The following is a 21046-nucleotide window of genomic DNA, read 5'->3' on the forward strand; positions in this document are numbered from 1 at the left end:
TTCTAATCCTGTTGTAAGATTTGTTTTGCTCTGGCTTGACCCGTGGTGTCACCCCTAATCCCTGTCTTCTCACAGGTCTGGCCCGAAGGGTTTCAATCTATCTTGACAGAAGTAAGCAGGGAGGTGAGTCCTTTCTTTCCTGTTCCTATGGCCAGGCGGGGTGGGAAGGAGCTCCTCGTCCACGTCTGGTTGGTTGGTTGGTTTTTGGAGTTGTTTGGAATGATTGCTGGGTCCTCGTGGCTCCTGGAAGGCTTTGCTGCTCCTCCCTCTCCACTCCTCATGCTGTGTGTGTCTGTGATGGCTGTGAGCAATGCAGGGACGGTGCTGTGATCTCAGCCCGGCACTGAAGGAAAGGATAAAGATCCACAGGTCTGCATCATCTGCTGAGCTCTGCGCAGGAAGCGTGGGCAGTTTTCTGGGAGGCAGAAATCTCTCTTTCTTGGAAGATCTCAAAGCATCCCCAGGCAAAGGAGTTTGGAAGACAGGTTCCAAATGCAAGAGGCCATTAAGCTGATGTGGATTTTGCTGGGATTGTTTTGTAATACACTTCTGCTATAAAGATCACTTCAGAGAGAGAAGCTAAAGAATCTCACCTAGCAGGCTTAGGAGAGTGAGCTTAGTCCTTTGGCAGGGAAATGCCCGGTAAATGGTACAGGTTCTGTTCTATCATGTGGCAGGGAGGTGGATGAGCCCCCAGCCTCCTGCTGTGGGACCCAGCGCTGCGTGGCACCCAGCCTGACCCCTTCTTGCTGCTGGGAAGCAGATGGCTGACATGCCAGCATCTGTGTGCACACGCATACATGGGTGAGTGCTGACGTGATGCTCCTGAGCTGCTCTGCAATTATCGATCTTTGCTGGCTGATAGGAGCCAAGCACATCCATGGTGATCAACAGGACGGAAACGATGGCGGGGGTGTGCGATGCAGAGCTCTTTAGCTGGAGGTCTTTGCGGATCCCTCTTTGGAAGCAAAGCACTGAAATTAGCAAAGCTGATGTGTTGCTTTCATCATTGTGGCTCTGTGTTTCGCTCAGAAATCTATTCTCAAATGGAAAGGCTGAGATTAGCAAGGCGTGGCTGCAGGGAATTCCCTGCTTGGTAATGCAGGCATCTGAGCAGCATAAGGAAGGGCCAGCAACTCTCTTGTTGGAGCAGTGCTGCTAATGCCAAGCAATTGCACTGCATCCCTGCAACTGCAAGCAAATACCTGGGAATCAATACGAAATATTCACAGTCTCTTCTCGCCTGCTAAGGAAATCTTAAAAGCATGTGAGGTTCTCCATTCATTTGGCAGCAGAATGCATCACTATTTCATCACTAAGGCACCAAAAATCCGTTCTCATTGCCCAGTCTTCTGTGGGGATTTTACTGAATGGAAGCTAAGGGGCTGTCTCTTCATTCATGCCTCGCTCTGCACAAATGGCTGCACTGCAGATCTCTGGTACGTTGGAGAAAGACCAATGGTTTCATGATGGTGCAGGTCACATCGGGCCACCGAGTGCAGATCAGCAGCAGAATCCCTCACGTCCGTGTGAGCTGCATTGCCTCCATCCCCAGGGCCCCCCGAGTGATACAGGGAGATGTGTTAACAAGGGGATGCATGTCCAACCTGCATGCACTCCCATCCATCGCTGCCTCGTGGGAGCTGTTGGCCCCAGTAGGTAAACAGCCGTCATCTGTAGTACTTCAAGCAAATTTCTACTTAAGCCAAGCAAGAAAGAAGAAGCACATGCTTGCCAGCTCCCTGCTTCCTTCCTGCTCTCCTGGGGCTTCCCTAACAAAGTGAAGGACGTCAGTACCTGCACTGCAGAAATACGGGGCCGTGCCCTCTGGGGCTGTGCTCTGCTCTGAGTCACGCTGCTGCTCCTGCGCTCTGTAACCCTGCAGGTGGGAGAGGGAGAAGAGGAGGCAATCGGGGGGGGTCTCAGCACCTGGGGGGATCCGGGGTGGCTGTGCCCCAGGGAGGATGCAGCCAGCAAAGAGTCCAAGGATCAGAATCACACTGAGGTTGTGCTGTAGAGCAAGGGGGGAAGGTAAAGTGAGCCCACACCTCCCAGAGTCTGGGGGTAAGCCCCATAGGAGCAAGTTTGTGTGCATTTCCAGCGTCGCAGGTCCTGCTCTCCCTTGCTGTGCGTAGTCCTTGGCATGAGGAGAGGGCACTGACTGAAGGATACTGTGAGAATTAGTGAGGTGAGGTCACGCAGCCCTCCCACTGCCTCCTGGAGGGGAAGGCAGCTCTGTGCCTCACTGCTCAGCCACGGGGGTCTGTGGTCAGAAACCATCCATCACAGTGCGAGGTGCTGCTGTCTGTGGGCTGTGCAGGTGTTCCTGATGGTGCCTGGTGCGGGCTGCCCACGTTCAGCCATGATGAAGAAATAAGCACAGACACCAGAAGGCAGCTGTTTTCAACATCGCTGTTATTTATTGAAACTTACACAGGGAACAGCCCCCATGAGACACATATCTGATGCACGGGGGGAATCCTGGGGGAGCAGCCATAGGAAGTTACAGCCTCGAGAGCGGCTGCTCTGCTCATCATCTCCCATCACACAGCACTGCAAGCACTTGTGCTAAACGGCTCAGGAACAGCAACAGCCACCTCATTTTTTTTTTCCCCCTGCATTGTGGATGATTTATCACTTGTTACCTGGAAACGTATCATTCCTTACAGGATAACCTTAATCTTAGCTAACGATGCTTTCGGGGAACTGCATTGCTGGGTCCCGGTCCTGCAGGTGCGTGGCCTCAGGTGTGTCAGGGGCCGTGTGGGGTCACAGCTCGGGGGGCTGCATGGGGTCACCCCTCTTTGCCCCACTGCTGTAAGCACAAGGAGCTCAGGAGCAGGGCTGCAGGTACCCACAGGATGCATTTCCTTCTGCCTCAGTGAGGCTGAAGCATCCTGCAGCCACCAGCCAGCGCTCAGCGGGTGAGTCCTGGAGAAGGACCTCCGTTAATTAAAAAGGAAATTGTAATTAGCAGTAAGTCTCTGTTTTCCCCTCATCCTAAAACACTACGATTTAACATGTAGACGTGAGCCAGCGCTCTGTCGTTCCCCCCATGACACCATTTGCCCTTCGGTGGAATAGTTCGGCTCTGTTTCGTTTCGCGCAGTCCGTGCCGTTTCAGCCGCAGCGTCGAAGGCGCCCTCCCGCGCCACTCGCAGCCGAACACCCGCGCTGTGTCACAGAGGTTTTTTCTCCCCGCGGCCGCATTTAAGCCGCGGTTTCGCGTGCCCGCCTCACCCGGCCCTTCTACTCGGCGCCCGCGCGCCCTCTGCAGGCGGCACCGGCTGCTGGTCCTTGGTCGGCAAAGTGTTTCTAACGCTCCCATGGAGTGTTTTTAATGAACCAAAGCCTCCCTGTAGCCCTGTGTAGCTTTGGATTGGTCAGCCTTTGCAGCATAAACAGCGAAGGGTGGTTGGTGCACAGCTCTCTGCTTTTAGCAACATGTTTGCACGCTGTGGTGGTCCAGAAGTTCCCTCTAATTAAATGTACAAGAATTGTTCCTTGGAGAGTTCCCCTCCTAACGAAGGGTTTTGTTGCATCCAAGCACTGCTGCGTTCTGACAGCAGTTGCTCTGTGTGGGCTGAGGGAGCTCATGTGGGGCACGTTGTTCCCTGATTGGAAGGGAGGTGGATTTGTCTCTGCAAATTGCCAAGCCAGCAAAGTTCACCGGTTCACACAGGCTGCCAGCCTGTCTGTGTGCAGATGCCAAAGTCAGCTGTACAGGGATATCCATTCTGTGCTGCAGGAGGCTTACGTGAGGACTTCTGTGTAAACTTCAGCCAGCAATCAGATTGTGCCCTCGAAGATGAGGACCAAAAACTCTCACAGATGTATCTTCAGCAGTGTAATTGCCAAACCTGTTGTATAGCTAATTGGTTTTTACTCCTAGCAATGTTTAGTTCAGTACCCTGCAGCACTGCTGATAGTATTTCTTGTTCCTTAGCCACATACTTCTATTAAAATGAGGGGTCACAGCAATGCAGAGGATGGCATGTTTTGCTGTGTGTGATGGCACCACTTTGGTCTGCTTCGGTCTCTGCTGGGTGCAGCGTTCTGTATGGGTTGGGTGGTTTATGAGGACCCCTGCAGGGCCGTGTCTGCCCCACGAGTTTACCATTCTGCACTCAGGCTTTCCTAAGCATTTCCTCCAGCCGAGAAGCAGAGGCCATAAACTGGACTCAAATCCAGGAGCACCTGCTTTGATCCCTTTTGGAGGTTGTGTGGATGTGTGTATGCAGTTGCAGATTGCCTGTAACGACAACAGATTCCGTGGCCTTGTGCTGCGGACGCTGGGCTGTAAGTAGTGCAGATCTGCCTCTGCTGACTTGAGTAATTCACACACCCTGCCTTTGTTTTCTCCTAGGAGCAGGAATGGTGGTCGACTGGGAACAAGAGACTGGGCTGCTCATGACCTCGGGAGACGTGAGGATAATCCGCATCTGGGACACAGACAGGGAAATGAAAGTGCAGGTAAGATCCATGCGTGTCCCCCGCAGCATTTCCCTCCAGGAACACTCCCACACTGCTGCCTGCACACAGGAGAGCTGCTGGGGCGTCCTGTGAGCAGCGAGCACACGGCTCTGCATCTGCAGCAGGTTGCTGAGTGAGGTTGCCATGCTGCAGAGAACAGGAAGGCTTGTTTCCAGACTTCCTAGAAGATAATCAGCCCTGGATAAAAGCTGCCATGCTTCAACCCTGCAAAGCAGGATGATTAAGCCTATATTAATCTTAATTACTTTCCCATTTTTTTTTCTATGTAAACTAGAAAACATCAAAATTCAGGAGGTGAAAATCTTTGAAATGATGAGGATGAGTGATTGTGCTGCAAGCATCTAAAAAAGAGTTTCTTGTTTAATTACAAAGAGTGGTGGTGTTGAAATTGGAGTGGTTGGAACTTCCTGACTCAGTAACACTGGAAAACTGAAATTCAGCACGAAGAGCAGAAAGCGATGTAAGCTGAGCTAACAAAGGTGCTTCCCACTCTTTGAACTGCAAAAAGTGAACCTCTGGAAGCACTTTGGATGTAGCTGAAGAAGCGAGTACCTCATTTTCACTTCTGCTGCTTGTTCCTGCTTCAAAGACAAGCTCTGCTTTCAGGCAGTTAGCATGGCTGGCTCAAACAGCCCTGGAGTTGGGTGCTTCAGCCAGCAGCTCCTTCACTCAGCTGTGAATAGCAGCTAGGAAAGGTGAATATGTGCGACAGCAAAAATAGGACTGAAGTGTGAAATTAGCTAATGCAGCTCTAACGTGCCTCCTGATTGTTATCCCACTTTTGCAGCACTGCTTAGTTTTTACTTGATGTAACTGAAAATGTTTTTCTTCATGCCAACCATAGGCATGATTCCGAGCAATTCTTTTGCTTATGGCAAGCAGAAAGAGGGAAGCAAAAAGCATAGGAGTGAGAGTGCACCATGTGCTCCCAGCACAGCTCCTTGTGAGCTCCAGTTTTCCTTCTTCATGTCATTTCTTTCAGTGCACACAGTGTCTGCCAGTCTAACACTGTCTAACACTGAGTTGCTTGTCACTGCTAGGTGGCACAGCACTGTCCAGGGCTGCGTCTGCTTGGACACTGCTCCAGAGCTGCAGAGGTATGCAGACTGTGACATGCTTAGGTTTGGGTTTATTTGTGTTCCTGTATGTGCCGTTACAAGTTTTTGCTTTCTGCAGGTACTTTCTTCTTCCTTGACTAAAGTCCTCCAAACATTTACCACCCTGCCTGTTCTTCTGGTGGCTTTCACAGCTCGCACCTAACAAAGATGGTTCATGGAGAAATGACCCCTCTGGCAATTTGTTTTATCTCAATAGATACACTTAGTAGAGGATAATATGAACTTTTCCTTCCTAAAACAGACTGTGCCTTGCTTTTCACAAAAGCAGGTTTTGCTGGAATTCCTCCCCCGGGCTCTTTGGGCTGAGCTGTGGGGACACGCAGCTCTATCACCCACAGCAGTGACCATCATCTCCAGGGCCACCTCTCCCACTTCTGGTCTATCCAGAGAGTCTGGAGGAAGGCCGCACCAGTGCAGTGCCACGGTTTAACCACGGTTTGGTTTTGAACTGATGTACAGAATGGGGAAAGGAGCAGGAGGAGAACAGGGATGTGTCTGGCTTAGCAGCCTGCCCCTCATGCCTCCTCCTGGGGGCTGCAGGTTTGAAGACACACCTCGGTGTCAGCTGGGCTTCGTGTGCTCTCTCTGCAGGACATCCCCACCGGCGCAGACAGCTGTGTGACCAGCCTGTCGTGCGACTCCCATCGGTCTCTGATCGTGGCAGGGCTGGGTGACGGCTCCATCCGCGTGTTCGACCGGAGGATGGCTCTGAGCGAATGGTAATCGCTGTGCTGCCCTGCTCTCTGCTCTCTCCCCACCTTTCCCCCGCCCTGCCTTCACCACCTCTCCCCTCTCTGCTCATTCCTCAGCCGTGTCATGACCTACAGGGAGCACACAGCCTGGGTGGTGAAGGCGTACCTGCAGAAGCATCCTGAAGGCCACATCATGAGCGTCAGGTAGAAGAGATTTTACTGGTGGGGCTGTTTTGCTTTGCTGCTTGAAATCTGCCTCTGGTATTTCAGGAGCTGAAAGTGTAAAGAGTTTGACAGTTGCTTCAGTAATTAACTCCTGCTGCAAACCTGGTGGCGAGAAGGCAAAAAGAAACGCAGAGCTTTCTTTGGAAGCCTGTTAGTGAGGTCTGAGAGTAAACAAGAAAGTAGCTGTGCTGAAATCACTGTCACGAGGCGTGTGAGGGAGGCATCGAGTGAACCAGAAACCCAAGCTAGATATAGCATCTCATGTTGTTGTTCTTTATTGCCAGCATCTTTGTGGGGTCATTTGAGATGGAATGCGAGAAGGAAGGAGGTTTATGTTGCATCTGTTGGGCATATTGCTGTGCAGGATTACTTTGCTATCTAGCAATTCTCTACTCATAAATCCATTTCTGCAGCCTGGTAAATGCTGCGTAGAGCAGCATATACTTATTTAGCCATTAAAGAACAACAGATTATAATTTATTGTCACGATGCTGCTGTTTGCACACAGAGAGGCTCTTTTTTACTTGGTTACAAAATGCAAGCAAGGCCATTTTCTGCGGTGCAGAACTTTCCTGAAGTGGGGGATGGATCAGCAAAATAATTACTAAGATTTTTCAGAAGGAGACTTAAGTGACGTGGCTGCCAGATTTGTCAGGCTCACGTATGAGAGTTTTTAATCTTCTTTTCCGTAATCTCTTTCAACAATCTCATGGCTCAGGCCTGCATGCTTGGCCAGCCTGTATCTGAAGGCTCCTTTTTCCCCCTCCTCGATGTCCTTACCAGCAAATGATGCTGTTTCTCAGGATTAAAAGGGTATGAGAACGTGGTGTGCCTCAGCAGACAGGTCTGGTCTCGTTCTGGAGGAACTCTGCTTCTTATGGCCAACCTCATTGCTCTCAGTTTCTCCCACTTCACTCTCTCATTCATTTGACAGCAAGATCCGTGGAGGGAGAATGACTGTTCTCATGGGTGGATAGTGATAGGACAAGGGGGAATGGTTTTAGGTTGGATATTAGGAGGAAGTTTTCACCCAGAGGGTGGTGAGGCACTGGCACAGGTTGCCCAAGGAGGCTGTGGATGCCCCATCCCTGCAGGCATTCAAGGCCAGGCTGGATGTGGCTCTGGGCAGCCTGGGCTGCTGGTTGGTGACCCTGCACACAGCAGGGATTTGGAACTGGATGAGCACTGTGCTCCTTTGCAACCCAGGCCGTTCTGTGATTCTGTGATCCAAGGAAAGCAAACTCTAGATCACAGAAGGTTCTGGTGTAACTGTTCCCTATAACATACTGTGAGGCATTGTATTGCTTATGGAGTAATTCTCTGAATAACAGAGAAACTTTTCATCTGGACCAGGGATGGGAGCGTTGAAGACAGAATGGCTGGCTCTGACCTGGTCCTGTGGCCCTCGTTGCTCAGCACTGGTTCACCACGTGATGCATTAAATGAGTGTGCTGTATGTTTCATCTCTCTCAAGCAGTATTTCCATCCGGTATTCTGGATGTAAATTAACCTGGAGTTTAATTTGTCTTGAATTTAATTATGTGACAGCTGGAGTTGCAGCTTCTTAGGCTGGTATAAGTAATCCTGTATAGCAGCTTTTCATCGGTATTAGATATTCTGGAGGTAAGAAAACAGGAGGCAATAGACTTCTTCATGTTTTTTCAGTTGTTCTGATCTCTGTCATGTGATTCACAGTTGTACACAGTCACCAGGGGCTTGAGAGGGGAAAAAAAAGCAGTTGTGGTGTCAGAAGCCTTGGATGTGCTGCCAGGAGAGTAAGGTCAGATGAGGTGACACTGCCTTCAGTTTCCGAGAGAGATCTCTGTGCCTGTCCCTTAGTCTGTCCTAAGGAGCACAGAGGAGCAGATGAGCCTCCACAAAATCTTCAGCCCTCTGTTCCAGGGCTGTTAGGAGATGCGTCCACTTGTAACAGATGGGATTCTGCTCGGTTATTTTAGAGACATCACTTAACAACAAGAAATCCTTTGTGTTGGAAAAGTGCTCGATTCACCAAGCACGGCGTCTTGTCGCTGCTGCTATTGCTTTCCCCAACTTCTCCTCCCTCATAAAGCCACAGATGGGGCTGTCACAGCCTGGGTGTGAAGCAGTGTTTGTTACATGGGGTCTACAGGGCGCTCTGGGCAGTGGGGATGTGCTCCTGTGTGCAGACATTTGGTGTAATGGATTGTACCAGCAGATCCCATCTGGTTACAGTTTTCTAATCCAATTTTCTACCGTGAAAAGGAGGAGGAATTTGGTTCTGACGTGTAGCTTAGTGCATTGGAGACGACATAACAGTAAAGGCACTCATAGTCGGGGCTGGGCTGTAAGTGATAAAAGTACTAACGGATCGCTCCCGAGGGCAGAGCAGAGCTGTTTGCACAGCACTTAGTGCTTTGTGGATGGTACCAAACATCAACGACATCAGTGGAAATTCAGCTGCATTGGCAGAGGAGGCAGTGGTGCACGTGTCTCTCTGCTAACCTTCTGCTGGAGGTGGTCGGCTTGCAGGCAGGCTGTGCTTGAGGCCTGCAGGACCCGGCCTGGGTACGGCCTGACGTTGTGAACCTCCTGTGTTGGCAGTGTGAATGGAGACGTGCGCTTCTTCGACCCCCGGATGCCAGAGTCCATGAAGGTCCTCCAGATAGTCAAAGGGCTCACAGCCCTCGACATTCACCCACAAGCCAACCTCTTTGCATGGTAAGTTCTTGTTTTGCCTCTTGCATCCCCAGAGTGAAAAGAGAGGATTTGTCTGTGCAACCTCACTCGTGGGTTAATTGGTTCTAAGCTCACCACAAAAAATGCAGCTTTGTTCCCAGTTATTTTCTGCCTTCCACGCAGCAGCAAAACCAGAGCGGTGCTGTAGGGTCTCACGTTCCTATGGATGTGGGCACAGAGCAAGGACCCACTCTACAGCACATGTAAGCACAGCTCTCCATGTTTCCTGTCTCAATCCCACAGTGTAGCAGGTAACTGTGGTTCGAGCCTTTCTGCACATCTCTCTCCTGAGGTTGCCATGGTACAGTTAATGTTGGTCTCACTGCTTGTAAGAGCTGCTTGCACACCAACCTGATGAGCAGCTCAGCCTCAGCTGAAAAAGGGGCTGGAGGAAAAATATCGGTGTTACCACACTGCTGTCAATAACACCATCCTCTTTGTGTTCCTTTCAGTGGCTCAATGAATCAATTCACTGCAATCTACAATGGAAACGGTGAGCTGATCAACAATATCAAATACTACGATGGTTTTATGGGACAAAGAGTTGGAGCCATCAGCTGCCTGGCTTTCCATCCTCACTGGGTCTGTATTCTCTTCTTGGTTTTTGGAATTTGCATTTCTCACTTAAAGTTGACATTAGTAGAGGGAAAAGCAGAGGGACCCCCCAGCACGGAACAGGACCGTCCCTGTTTTCTGAATGTCTTTGAGCCCCTCTGCCCAGATCCTCTTCCAGTCAGTTCCACATGAGTGTGCAAAGGTCCCAGCAGTGCTGCTGCTTTATGACCCCCAGAGCAGAGCAGCACACAGCTCCGAGCTGCTGAGCCCTTTTGACCCGTGGCTCAGCTTGCTGTGCTGTCGCCATCACTCTGGGTCTGCAGCCTTGTGTGGCTCCCTGGTTCTCACCACAGAAATCCTCCATGGTGCTTTTGCCTGGAGCTGCCTGCAGAGGGACAGTCTCTCACTTCCAAGCACTCTGTGCTTATTTATTCCATGCCTCCTCTGTTGCAGACAGCAGGTTTGCCCGGGTGTCTCTGGGGCTGCTTTTACACTGTCACTTATGTGAGGCTGTAGGAAGACCGAATGCTGTGCAGCAAAGCAATTGGAGATCTGCTGAAGCTAAAGGCACACGTAGGCTGCCCTGCAGCTGGAGGCTGGGGGAGAAGTGGCTGAACGTTTGTGTTGCTCTTTGAATCAGCAAACTCACAAAACCCTCTCCAGCCCAGGTGTCCTTAGCAGGGTTATTCCTGGCCCTCTCCCAGCAGGGATTGTTAATTTTCAGCCCAGGCGACCGTTCCTACCAAGCAGATTTGCTGCCATTTAGAAAAAATTATGTTACAGGTTGGCAACTAATAGCCACCATCATTTTCTTCTCTGGCTGGAATGAGCACATAACTCTGTGGGACAACGTAGGTGCTGGCAGAAATGTCGTCAGAGCTGCGTTCAGAGCTTTCCAGCATCTGGGCATTAGTGCTGGAAATGCCACCCGTTACCACGCACCAGCTGTACCCATTTATCCCCCCTTTTGCCCTTTCCACAGCCCCACCTGGCAGTCGGGAGCAATGACTACTACATCTCGGTGTACTCGGTGGAGAAGCGGATCAGATAACGGCGGTGGCAGCGCAGTCCCAGCAGGCGGCGCCTGCCTCCCCGCGGTGTACATAGCGAGATCATCGACTTGAATGTTTCGTGTTGGCTGCTGCTGCAACCCGTAACTTGAACGTTTTGGTTCTGACTTAGCTACTGATGATTTGGGCGAGGGGAAGAGAGAGACAATCTCCTACTATTGTTATTATTATTTTTTTTTTTCATCTGTATCCTCTCAAAGCTGCAGAAAAAGGAATATTTTATTTTTGTTTCCGGTGGTTGGCTGCTCTGTTAGAAACACAGCTCCTGAGCTTCGGATGAGGCAGTGCCCTCGAAGAAGGTTCTTTCTTTTGATCTTTGCTTCCTCCTTTTGCTGGAGCGTCGTTCAGAACTGACATCAGACTCGCTGCAGCTCTGTGAGTCCCAGCTCATAGAGGGACCCCTCCGGTGCCACCGCCCTGTGCCCAACAGCCAGCCCTCTGCCAGCCCTGGGCTGCCTGCCTGCAGGGCTGCATGGCTCCTGCACTGCCCAGGGTGGGCAGGGGATGCAGGGTAAAATCTTTGTTATGTGACCCTTGTTCTCATGTGGTTTCCCTTCCCCTGGAAGAGACAGAAGACACCACGACAGAGAAGGAAGGCAGAGATCCTGAGGAATGGAGCTTGGGGAGAAGACAGGAGCAGGGCAGGATGCCACCGCATTGTAAGGTTGCACATCCAGGACAAGAGGGAAGAAAGCATGGCCATCCCTACCATCCCAGCCCATCTGGAGCATGTCACCATGTAACCACTTTCCACCCGAGCACACGGTGCAGGCTGGGGTATCTCAGTCACAGTTCTGCAGTCATTGTCCTTTTGCCCACAGTGAACTCTGCAAACACACTTGCAGAACTTTTGCCCAGCAGAGCTGAGAGGAGCCGAGCTCAAACCACAGCTTTCCTCTCGCTCCATGTGCTAAAATTCAGCGAGGTGTTGGACATTTGCACCTTGGAGGCTGCTTGTATGCAGTACAGACATGGTGTGTGTGTGTGGCTGTGGCTTGTCTGTGCTCCTGCAGAACGGGATGCAGAACCACACGTCTGAGCACAGAGGAATCACTAAAGAGAGGGAGGACAGCAAGTCTTCCTGCTTGGAGCAAGCAGCTTTGTCCCAGCTCCCCACGGAACAGGCAGCTCTGTTATCTGCACCTTCTGTAATGAATGTTTCTATCCCTTAAAGCCCGGAATGTGTCTGGAGATCAGCGTGGGGAAGAGAGATGCAAAGCCAAAAGGCAGATTTCTTTCAAGTGCTGCTGAGGTGCAATTTCCCTGGCCAAGAACCGGACTTGCACCGTGCAAAAGTCACTGTGGCCACTGAGGTTGACTTCCTAAACCCCAAGTCCCCAGGTTCCCTTCCAGCTGCACCCGTGGGTCTGCAGGCTCCCAGCACGCTGCCAGAGATGAGGCGGACGGTGATGGAGAGGAGAGAAAGGTTCCCTTATGTGTAAATGGCAGCTTCCCCTCTGCCACGGCTCTGACCCAGCACTGCTCCATGCTCACCTGGTAACGTCGTTCCCTGTGTTTGCAGGCAGCTGGGTCATGGAATCTGCCCCGTGGCTCTGCCAGGCTTGCAGGGAAGCTGCCCACAAAATGCTGCATGCACCTCTGGATGCTCCTTGTGCTGAGCTTCCTTGAACTGCGAGGGCAGAGCGGTGCTGAGGGCTCAGTGCTGACCCCACAAAGGGCCCTCCGCAGGTCTGTGGCTCAAAGGCTTTAAACTAAAGGAGAAACTACCTAAAAGTCTACTTCTGAGTTACCAGACGTTACTGATGATCTAACAGAGCTGTGCCTCCCGCGCCGGGGGCTCTGCGTAACCGATTAACACACACAGCTTGAAAGCAAACAATAGACTTTTTAACTTCTATCAGTGTATTTGTCAAAGGAGTGAGAACTGCCTGGCACGAGGGCACGGTGGCCACCACGAGGTGGGTTTGTGGCTACCTGGCCTGGTGTAGCTTCCATCCGAGCACGGTGTGTGTTGGGGGCTGCGTGTTCACAGCTGTGATGCAGAGATTCAATCATGGGGTTTAACCGAGGGTCTGGAGAGCATCCTACCTAAAAGTTCACTTATCTCTATTTATTTTACAAAAATTTAAAATATATATATATATTAAAAAAAAAAAAAATACAGACAAACAATAAAACCAACACACGATTGTAATGTGAGAGTCAATTACAGACAAATAAATGGTTAATAAAAAATAAATGCAGAAATGGTGATGGGCTGGGGATCGTTTCGTGGGACAGAGAGTTGGGGGGGAGGTGGGGAGAGCAGAAACAGCGTGGGAACATGGAGTGCTGCAGCCGTGGGGCTCCTTCCTCGCATTCCCCATCCCCTGTACTCATTTCCTATATGCCCCAGCCCCACTAAACACATCCTGACACCCCTTGTCCCCCAGTCTGCTATCCACCATCTCCTAAGCTCCCCCTCCCTTGTATCCTCTTTCTCCCATTTCTTATGCCCCCTTTCCCTATAGCTGCCACGCTCTGTGTCCCGCCATCCCTTATAGCCTCCATCCCCTATAGATCCCCACTATCCCCTGTAAATCCTCTCATCCCTTATAGATCCCCTCCCCCCCCATTCCCTATAGGTCCCCTCTACTCCCTATAGATGCCCCCATCTCTATGGTTCCCCCCATTCTCTATAGGTCCCCTCTACCCCCTATAGATGCCCCCATCTCTATGGTTCCCTCCATTTCCTATAGGTCCCCTCTACTCTCTATAGATGCCCCCATCTCTATGGTTCCGCTCCATCCCCTACTGGTCCCCGCTATCCCCATAGTCACCGCCTCCCGCTCCCGTCCGCGCCTCACTGGCGCCCTCTGGCGGTCTGCCCGTCGCACTGCACGGCGCTCTCCCGTTCGCTCCGCGCTGTGCCGTTTCGGGCCCTACGCGGCCGCCGTCGCGGGGCGGGGCGGTGCGGCCGGGGCCGCCCGGGGCCGGGACAGGAGCGGCGGAGGGGCGATGGGGAACCTGTTCGGACGGAAGCGGCGCAGCCGCGTCACGGAGCAGGACAAGGCCGTGCTGGTGAGAGCGGGGCCGGGGCCGCAGCGGTACCGCGGTGGGGGCTGCCGCCGCCCGAAGCCGGTCCGGCCCTGAGCCCGACCCCATCTCTCCTCAGCAATTGAAGCAGCAGCGGGATAAACTGCGGCAGTACCAGAAACGGATCAGCCTGGGCCTGGAGCGGGAGCGGGAGCTCGCCCGGCAGCTGCTGAAGGATGGCAAGAAGGAGTAAGGGGCGGCGGGGCCGGGCGGCTGCGGGCGGGAGGGAACGGAGCTGCGCCGGGTCTGACGGGGCCGAGCGGAGGGGAGGGGATGGGACGGGACAGATCTGACCTGACCAGACCTGCCCCCCCCTCTGCTGATGCAGCCCAAGGACCGCTGGCCTTCGTGCCCCCAGCACACATAGCTGCCCCACATCCTGCATCTCACCATCACAATCCCCCCCTCCTTCACAGCACTTCTCTCAGTCTGTTCTCCTCCCGGCCGTTTTGCTCCCCCCCTCTCCCCCAGCTGCAGCATCCCGCACTTGGCTGTGTTAAACCTCATTTGGTTCATGTGGGCACAACTTTTAGGTCGGTCTGGGTTCTTCTGGTTGCTGCCCCTTCCTTCCATTGTATCAAATGCAGCGCTCGGCTTGGCGTCATCCACAGACTGCTGAGAGTAGTGCTGAGAGTAGGCTTGATCCCTTCATCTGCCTCGTTGATAACAGCGTTCAGCACTGGCCCTTCTGTGCTGATCTGCTGCTCTTTCCCCTCAGAAAAGCTATGCTCTTGTTGAAGAAGAAGCGTTACCAGGAGCAGCTGTTGGATAAGACAGACAACCAGATCAGCAACCTGGAGCGGATGGTGAGCGAGCACTGGGTGCTTAATAAGTGGGGCAGAACCAGGAGGGGCTGCTTCAGGGTGTGCAGGACTGCACCCCAGGTCCCAGCACGGCTGTGATCCTGCCCAAAGCATCTGAAACTGTGCTGGTGCCGTGACACCTCTGTAAACAATCAAGTGGGAGCGTGTTGTGAGTCTGCACTGCAGGCTGTGGGTGAAAGGCGTGTTCTGTAAGTTAGTAGAACCTTAGTCACAGTGTGGGCAGCTGCAGTAGAAACTTTGTCCAGCTTGTCTCGGAACCTTGGTGTAGAAATGGATGTGTTTGCTTGGCATGGCCTGGGGAGCTACAGCCTAAGCTTAGATTTGAGAAGCAGACAAAAGCCTACTGGATCTGGTTTTGCAGCTACACGTGTCAAAGGAAGAGTTTTTGTATACGTTGTACTGCTGATACGATTTAAGCCTCCGTTGGGGCTCTTGACTGTCTTCACCTTTCAGTTTCTCCTGGGAGTCTGTGGCAGGGCTGTGACAGCTGTGACACTTCCCCCTGTCCCTCTTGTTTCAGGTCCAGGATATCGAGTTCACCCAGATCGAAATGAAGGTCATTGAGGGCCTGAAAATAGGCAACGAGTGTCTGAACAAAATGCACCAGGTACGTGTGGCCAGGTTGGCCGAGCGCAGCGTTGCCTTGAACTCAACAGGATCCTTGGATGTCTCCCTTCAGGCCTCACTCATGCGTGGATTTTTGGCTCTTTTCCTCAGGTTATGTCAATAGAAGAAGTGGAAAGAATAATAGGTGAAACCCAGGATGCTGTGGAGTACCAGAGGGTACGTATGGTGTGTGTGAGTAGCTGTGAGCAGAGGCAGGTTGCCACGTGTTTCTGTGGGGCACTGTGTGCCCAGCCTCGTTCAAGAGGCAGCCAGACTGGAACTTGAACTCTCTCTTGATTGCCTGCAGAAAAATTAGGTTTGTTGGTTTTCTGAGCAGCCCTTCGTGCCGTGCATCCATTGGTTTGGTGCATTGCTGGATCCTGCTGTAAGGCACAGAGCTGCTGCTATGCACTGTTCTGACTGGAATGTGCCTTTTCCTCACTTGTGTAGCAAATAGATGAGATACTGGCTGGGAGCCTGACTGAGGAAGATGAAGATGCCATTCTAGAGGAATTAAACACTATCACTCAGGTAGGACTAACTTGATGTGATTACTTTCAGTGCATGTTTTCGGGAAGCTGTTGGCAAAGGAGGAATAATCTTATTACCACTTGTAGCTTGTTCTGACACAGATCTCAGTTGCACCTGTTTGTGCCTAATTCCTGAGTCATGAGAGATCAAGCTAATTGGTTCACACACAGCAATCGCTTGAAAATGGGATGATTTAAGGGCTGTACTGTATTTGCTACAATCAGCTGATTTCTGTTCTTACTGGGGTGGCTGTTCTGCTTTACTAAATAAGATCTTGAAAGCCCTGGATCGTGCTCAGATGAACAGGAATCAGTGTATATTACTACTCTCTGTGATGCCTTTGGCTCCCCCAAACACTGCCCTGGTTTGGCTTCACTGCAGAAACATGCAGCCAGTGGGAAGTGAGGTGCAGAAGATCTGCAGCTAACGTTTACTTGAGGAGATTTGTAGCTAACAGGGAGTCCTGCTGATTTAAATGCAAATGTATCAAGCCCTGCTCTCATTCACTGAGCACTGCTCAAACCCATGAGCCTTCCTGCAGGTCTGGGGGCAGGTATCAGTTTCTGCATGAAGTCCCTTCTGTCACTCCTGTGTTCCCAAGCAATCTTTGCACATCACTGTGGTGCAAAGGTCTGTGATCACCGCGTGCAGCAGCGCAGGCTCGGCGCCACGTCTGCTCTTTGTTGTTCTTGCAGGAACAGTTGGAGCTTCCAGACGTTCCTTCTGAGCCGCTCCCGGAGGAGCCCCCAGGTAATGCTGTCTGCTCCGTGTGCTCTGCAGCTTTGGCTCCATGTACATCTCTGCTCTGTGCAACGCTTTGAGCCCTCCTGTGTGCTGTAAACGTCCCAGCAGACGTGAAGGGGCGTAGGCTGTGTGGTGAAAGCTGGCACAGGCTTCCCTCCGTGGCTCTGACAAACCCTGTATTGCTGAACCTTTACCTTGAGGGGACCCCGTGCCCCTGCATGGTGTGTGGGAGAAATCTGGGACAGGGAGGACAGGGCTTGTTTGGTTCCAGCACTTGTTTACTAAACACGGATCAAATGTCATCTCTGTGTTGACAGCAGGATGGCTGAACAAAATATGAGCTGCCCTCGCAGCAGGCAGCTGATGGAGCCCATTTAGACTCATGTTGTCAGAAGGTGGGGAAGGGGGAAATGCTGCTGTGCCCCAGCTCTCTGAGAAATGGCTTCTTGATCTGGGTGTGTGTTGGGCAGGAGGCCAGCTGGAATGGTGTCAGGTGCACTCAGAAAGTGTTTTAATTCTTGAAGTGCTGCTGGAAAGAGAGGCATACTGGATAGGTAAAATCGTTTGTAATGCATGTTTGTGAGTTCATTGGCTTTCCAGGCACTGTGCAAGCATTTGTTGCTCTGCTGGGAAGTAGAACACGAGTCCTGGTCCATCTGCAGCAGGTGGCTCTGCATGTTACTTCTGTTCTCACTGTAACAAGTTTCTTTTTCCTCCGCAGAAGCAACACCCATCAAGAACAGGCCAAAACCAGAGCTGGTGGCAGCATCTTAACTCCCGTTTCTGGGGATCCCCCCCATAACTTTCACCCAGGACAGTTTGCCTGGTGACAAAGCAATTGCCTGGGAACAAGCAATGCCTCGGCAGCATCCCAGCTGTGCTGGGCAGATTGTGGAGCAGGATTCCCTGTGCAGGGCGGGGATCCTCAGCCCATTGATTATTGCTCTTGTATCAAGATTATTTTCTAGTGCTTTCTTTTTTTGTAACTTAAATTCTCAACTCACTCAGCTGCGCTGTCTTGGGATTAAATAACAACTCTAAAACTTCCAAAGCCAAACACTTTCTCTCTAGGTTTGATTTCAGCTGTAAAATCTGCCTTTGCTCTGTCCGGTCCCCAGCCTGCCCTCCCTTTGGGGTGCTTCTGTCTGATGCAGCTGTCCCAGGGCTGCTGTGAGCCCTTCTCTGTCTGTGCTGCTCTCAGCCCCTCTGCTTTTCCTCCCCTGCTTCTGGATGCAGGCAGCTGCTCTGTGGGTTGGGTTCTGCCAGCTCTGCGTAAAGCCAGGGTGTTCCTTTGGGCAAGGTACAGTGTTTGCTTGCCTTTGCCTGCAGCAGCACTCGTTGAGAGGGGGAAACCTCGGTGTGAGGTGAGGAGCTGGGCTGTCCCTGGGCAATGAGTCAGAGGCGGTCATTAAGGATTCCCACTCAGCTGCTCCTCCTCTCCTGATCCGCAGCACTGAGTGCAGAGCTGAGCCTGCAGAAATCTGCTGAGCCTCTGAAAACAGCAGCAAGGAGCCTGCCTGCGTTGGGAGCCACAGGTCAGCCTGTGTGGCCCTGCTCCATCAGTCTGCATTCGCCTTTGCGGTGCTCAGGCGGGCTGAGATAACTCTGCTTCCAGCTGTCAGCTTCCATATTTCGTGGCAGGGCAGCGGAAAAAGAGAGGTTGGGCTGGGATGGGTGAGTTCTGCAGTGATGTGAAGCGTGCAGCTCCTCGAGTCAGCACACAGAGGGATGCTGGCATGGCCAAGGTGCTGCCTGGGCAGCCAGGGCGTGCAGGTGGAGCTGTGCATGGAAACCAGCAGAGCTGCCAGCTTGCAGGTTCTCATAGGAATCCACGGGTCTGTATTTATCACACTCCTGAAGCCACAACCCTTAACCCTTGTTTCTGAGACAGAGCAGAAGGACCCAGAGGGCCTCTCAGACTTTTAGTGACTGCTTTTGGGGATACGCGGCCTGGTGCTAGATAATGGGGAGCAATCCCAGAGGCTGTGCTGGTGAGTCAGCAGCGACTGCGTTTTGTATTTCCTAAGTCATGCTTTCTGTTCCACCTTCATGTGTGATGTCCCACAGCCCGGTGTGGGCATTACGTCCTGCTGCCGGGGCGGGATGTGGGGCATGAGTGGCAGAGGCAGCCTGCGCTCTGCAGCCGCCCTATTTTCGGTTCCTCGGCTCTCTCTGTTAATTAATGTTGCATAACAAAGCCGCTGGCTGGCGGGCAGCAGAGCCGCGTTTACAAAGCGGCGTGGCTTTTGCAAACAAACGGCTTTCTGAATTGAAAGGACAGGTTGAACGCGATGGCTGTGCCCGTGCCAAGCGCCGATGGGTGCTGGGAGCCGCCCCGCAGCTGCAGTGGCGCAGGGCTGTCTCCTGGGTTACGTTCTGTGATGGTTTTTCTTTCTGCAAGGCTGTTGCTTCCCTCTGTTACATCCTGGGTGATTGCAGTGCTCACTTTTTCCACCAGAGAGAGCCTCGTCTTCGCACTGCTCTCATCAGCGTTGTTGTTCCTTCCGTCTCCTTTACTCCGTTGCTAGCCTGGTGTCTGCGCCTTTAGTTTGACCCTATTTAATTTGTAACTCCTAGGGGTGGATGCTGGGCTCCTCCAATACGGTCCTTAAGGGACCTCTCCTGGGGCACGGCTCTTGCTGCCAGCGCTCTGAGCAGACCCTGTTCTGCAGGGTGGGCACTCTTTGCCCCCCCCCCAATCCCCCCAGGTCCTGGCAGCAGGGGAGCCCCCAGCAGACCCTCCCCGAGGCCGCAGAGGTGCTGGGCTGAGTGCTGAGCCCATGTCTGTGTGCTGCTGTGGTCAGGACTGCGGTGCAGGGGGGGTTAATGCGGCTCCCAGCTTTGGGAAAGGCCACGCTCTGACCTCCCCACAGGAAAGTTGCAAGCAGATTGCCAGCAGCTTCCTCTCCTAATCCCTGTACCAAACAGATTGTACCGTGTCTCCTTGGGAGGAAGCGCCAGGAGTGCTGTGTGACCTCTGTGGTGTGCTGTAACAATAAACAGCTTTAATGGTTTCACCGATTCCTCTTCCAGCCTCTTGTTTTCACGGTAAATGTTTTCGATGGGTTGGAGTTGCCTTCTCCTTCTTCTCCTTCTTCTCCTTCTCACCCCTGTGCTCCTGGGAGGCACCTGGGCAGGAGGTCTGAGAGGTGGCTCCATGTGAAGGAAAGGAGCAACGCTGTGTGTTGGGCACCCTGGGAGCACTGTGCTGCCAGGTAACAGCAGGACCAGTGCCCTGCCATGGGTGTTGAGTTCTGGAGCTGTGTTTGGGAGAGAAGCTGCATGTTGTGCTCTTGCTGCAACGGTAGCACTCCTCCAGTATGCACCATGAGCAGGGCCTGTTGCTGGCATCACGTCCTCACTCTATCTGCAAGGCACAGTCCGTGCCCAATCCTGTCCTGGTGGTGGTGGTGGATGTGGGGGTGCTGATGCTGCCGTGCCCTGCGTTGTGCAAGCAGCGTCGCCTTCAAATGGACTCAACTTCCCCATTGCCCACAAGGCAGCAGAGCATCAGCCTCACCCATAAGCTCAGGCTCGGCTTCCTTTCCCTGCAGCGCAGCCGTAGATGCTCTGGAAGCAGCTTGGGAGTTATTTGGGGCTGAGCCCCTCCTGGTGCAGCCGAGCTGTGTGCATCCACGGAGCCGCAGCAGTTTCTATGCCAACGCGGCTGCAGTGCTGTGCTGGGGTTGGTGCTGCACCCCCTCGTTCAAACAGCTCCTGAAGCGTGCGTGGAACTGAGGGTGAGGGGCTGCAGAGGTGCAGCGCTCCCCTGGCCGCTCGGCGGTGAAAGCACCCGAAGGCAGTTCAACTGGGGGGGAAAAAAAGCCCAACAGAATCCGTGCCGTTCCCTCATCGGAGCAGCAGTGGGAACAAAGCGGGTTTGTTATGGGGCTGTGTGAGAATGTGACCTCTGCAGCTCCGGGAGCTGCCTGTGAGCTCCGTGCAGAGCCGGGGCCGGGTGCTGCTGCTGGGGGACACGCAGCCTCGGGTCACCACTCCTTCCACACCAACGCTGCCCCACACAGTGAGGAATGAGGTTCCTCGGGTGGTGCACGCCCTGCGCCTTTGTGTGCCATCAGCGGCCGCTCCTTGTCCCCGGCCGTGGGGCGGAGGCTGGGCTGTGCCCAAGGTTGCACCGAGTCACAGGGAGCAAGTGGAGGCTGATCCCGGGGCTGTGAGGGCTGCTGGCATTGGGGGGCCGTGCAGGTGGGAAGGCAGCCCCCCAGCCTGGTGACCCCCAGCCTGGTGACCCCCAGCCCGAGCTCCAGCAACGTGATGCCAAATCCCATCGCGCCCGTTGTGCAAATCGCATGAACTATGCCTGTTATTCAGAAGTATCCCCAGAGATCTCCTTAGCGGGCTGTAATGCAGCATTACTCATGGATCCGGGAGCTGAGGCCGACCCGGAGCCAGCAGAGCCATGCCTGCCCAGT

At 52.9% G+C, this 21046-nt stretch overlaps 2 protein-coding genes across 6 annotated transcripts in view; both read left to right on the plus strand.

The window, feature by feature from the left end:
- RPTOR (regulatory associated protein of MTOR complex 1) overlaps nt 1-13083 on the plus strand; it is a 118956-nt gene extending 105873 nt beyond the window's left edge. For 2 of the 4 annotated variants that reach the window (XM_052687521.1, XM_052687523.1), the window contains 7 exons: nt 76-123; nt 4367-4473; nt 6204-6331; nt 6422-6508; nt 9113-9229; nt 9700-9829; nt 10785-13083. In XM_052687521.1, coding sequence (XP_052543481.1) covers nt 76-123; nt 4367-4473; nt 6204-6331; nt 6422-6508; nt 9113-9229; nt 9700-9829; nt 10785-10853 — 686 coding nt within the window. In that variant the 3' untranslated portion in view covers nt 10854-13083. The remainder of the gene's footprint in view (nt 1-75; nt 124-4366; nt 4474-6203; nt 6332-6421; nt 6509-9112; nt 9230-9699; nt 9830-10784) is intronic. The other 2 variants (XM_052687522.1, XM_052687524.1) reach the window with 1 other exon arrangement.
- Nucleotides 13084-13775: 692 nt separating this feature from the next.
- Nucleotides 13776-19628, plus strand: CHMP6 (charged multivesicular body protein 6). Of its 2 annotated transcripts, none has more exons than XM_052687607.1 (8): nt 13776-13893; nt 13988-14097; nt 14627-14714; nt 15253-15339; nt 15450-15515; nt 15789-15869; nt 16565-16619; nt 18065-19628. In XM_052687607.1, the coding sequence occupies exons 1-8, from the start codon at nt 13831-13833 to the stop codon at nt 18214-18216; spliced, it is 702 nt and encodes a 233-aa protein (XP_052543567.1). In that variant the 5' UTR covers nt 13776-13830; the 3' UTR covers nt 18217-19628. The 2 variants fall into 2 exon arrangements, with proteins under 2 accessions (XP_052543567.1, XP_052543568.1); XM_052687608.1 differs by lacking the exon at nt 18065-19628 and adding an exon at nt 17335-17670.
- The last annotated feature ends 1418 nt before the right edge of the window (nt 19629-21046 follow it).

This window comes from Tympanuchus pallidicinctus, unplaced genomic scaffold (genome assembly GCF_026119805.1).
Source record: "Tympanuchus pallidicinctus isolate F22 unplaced genomic scaffold, pur_lepc_1.0 scaffold23, whole genome shotgun sequence".
Lineage (NCBI taxonomy): Eukaryota > Metazoa > Chordata > Aves > Galliformes > Phasianidae > Tympanuchus > Tympanuchus pallidicinctus.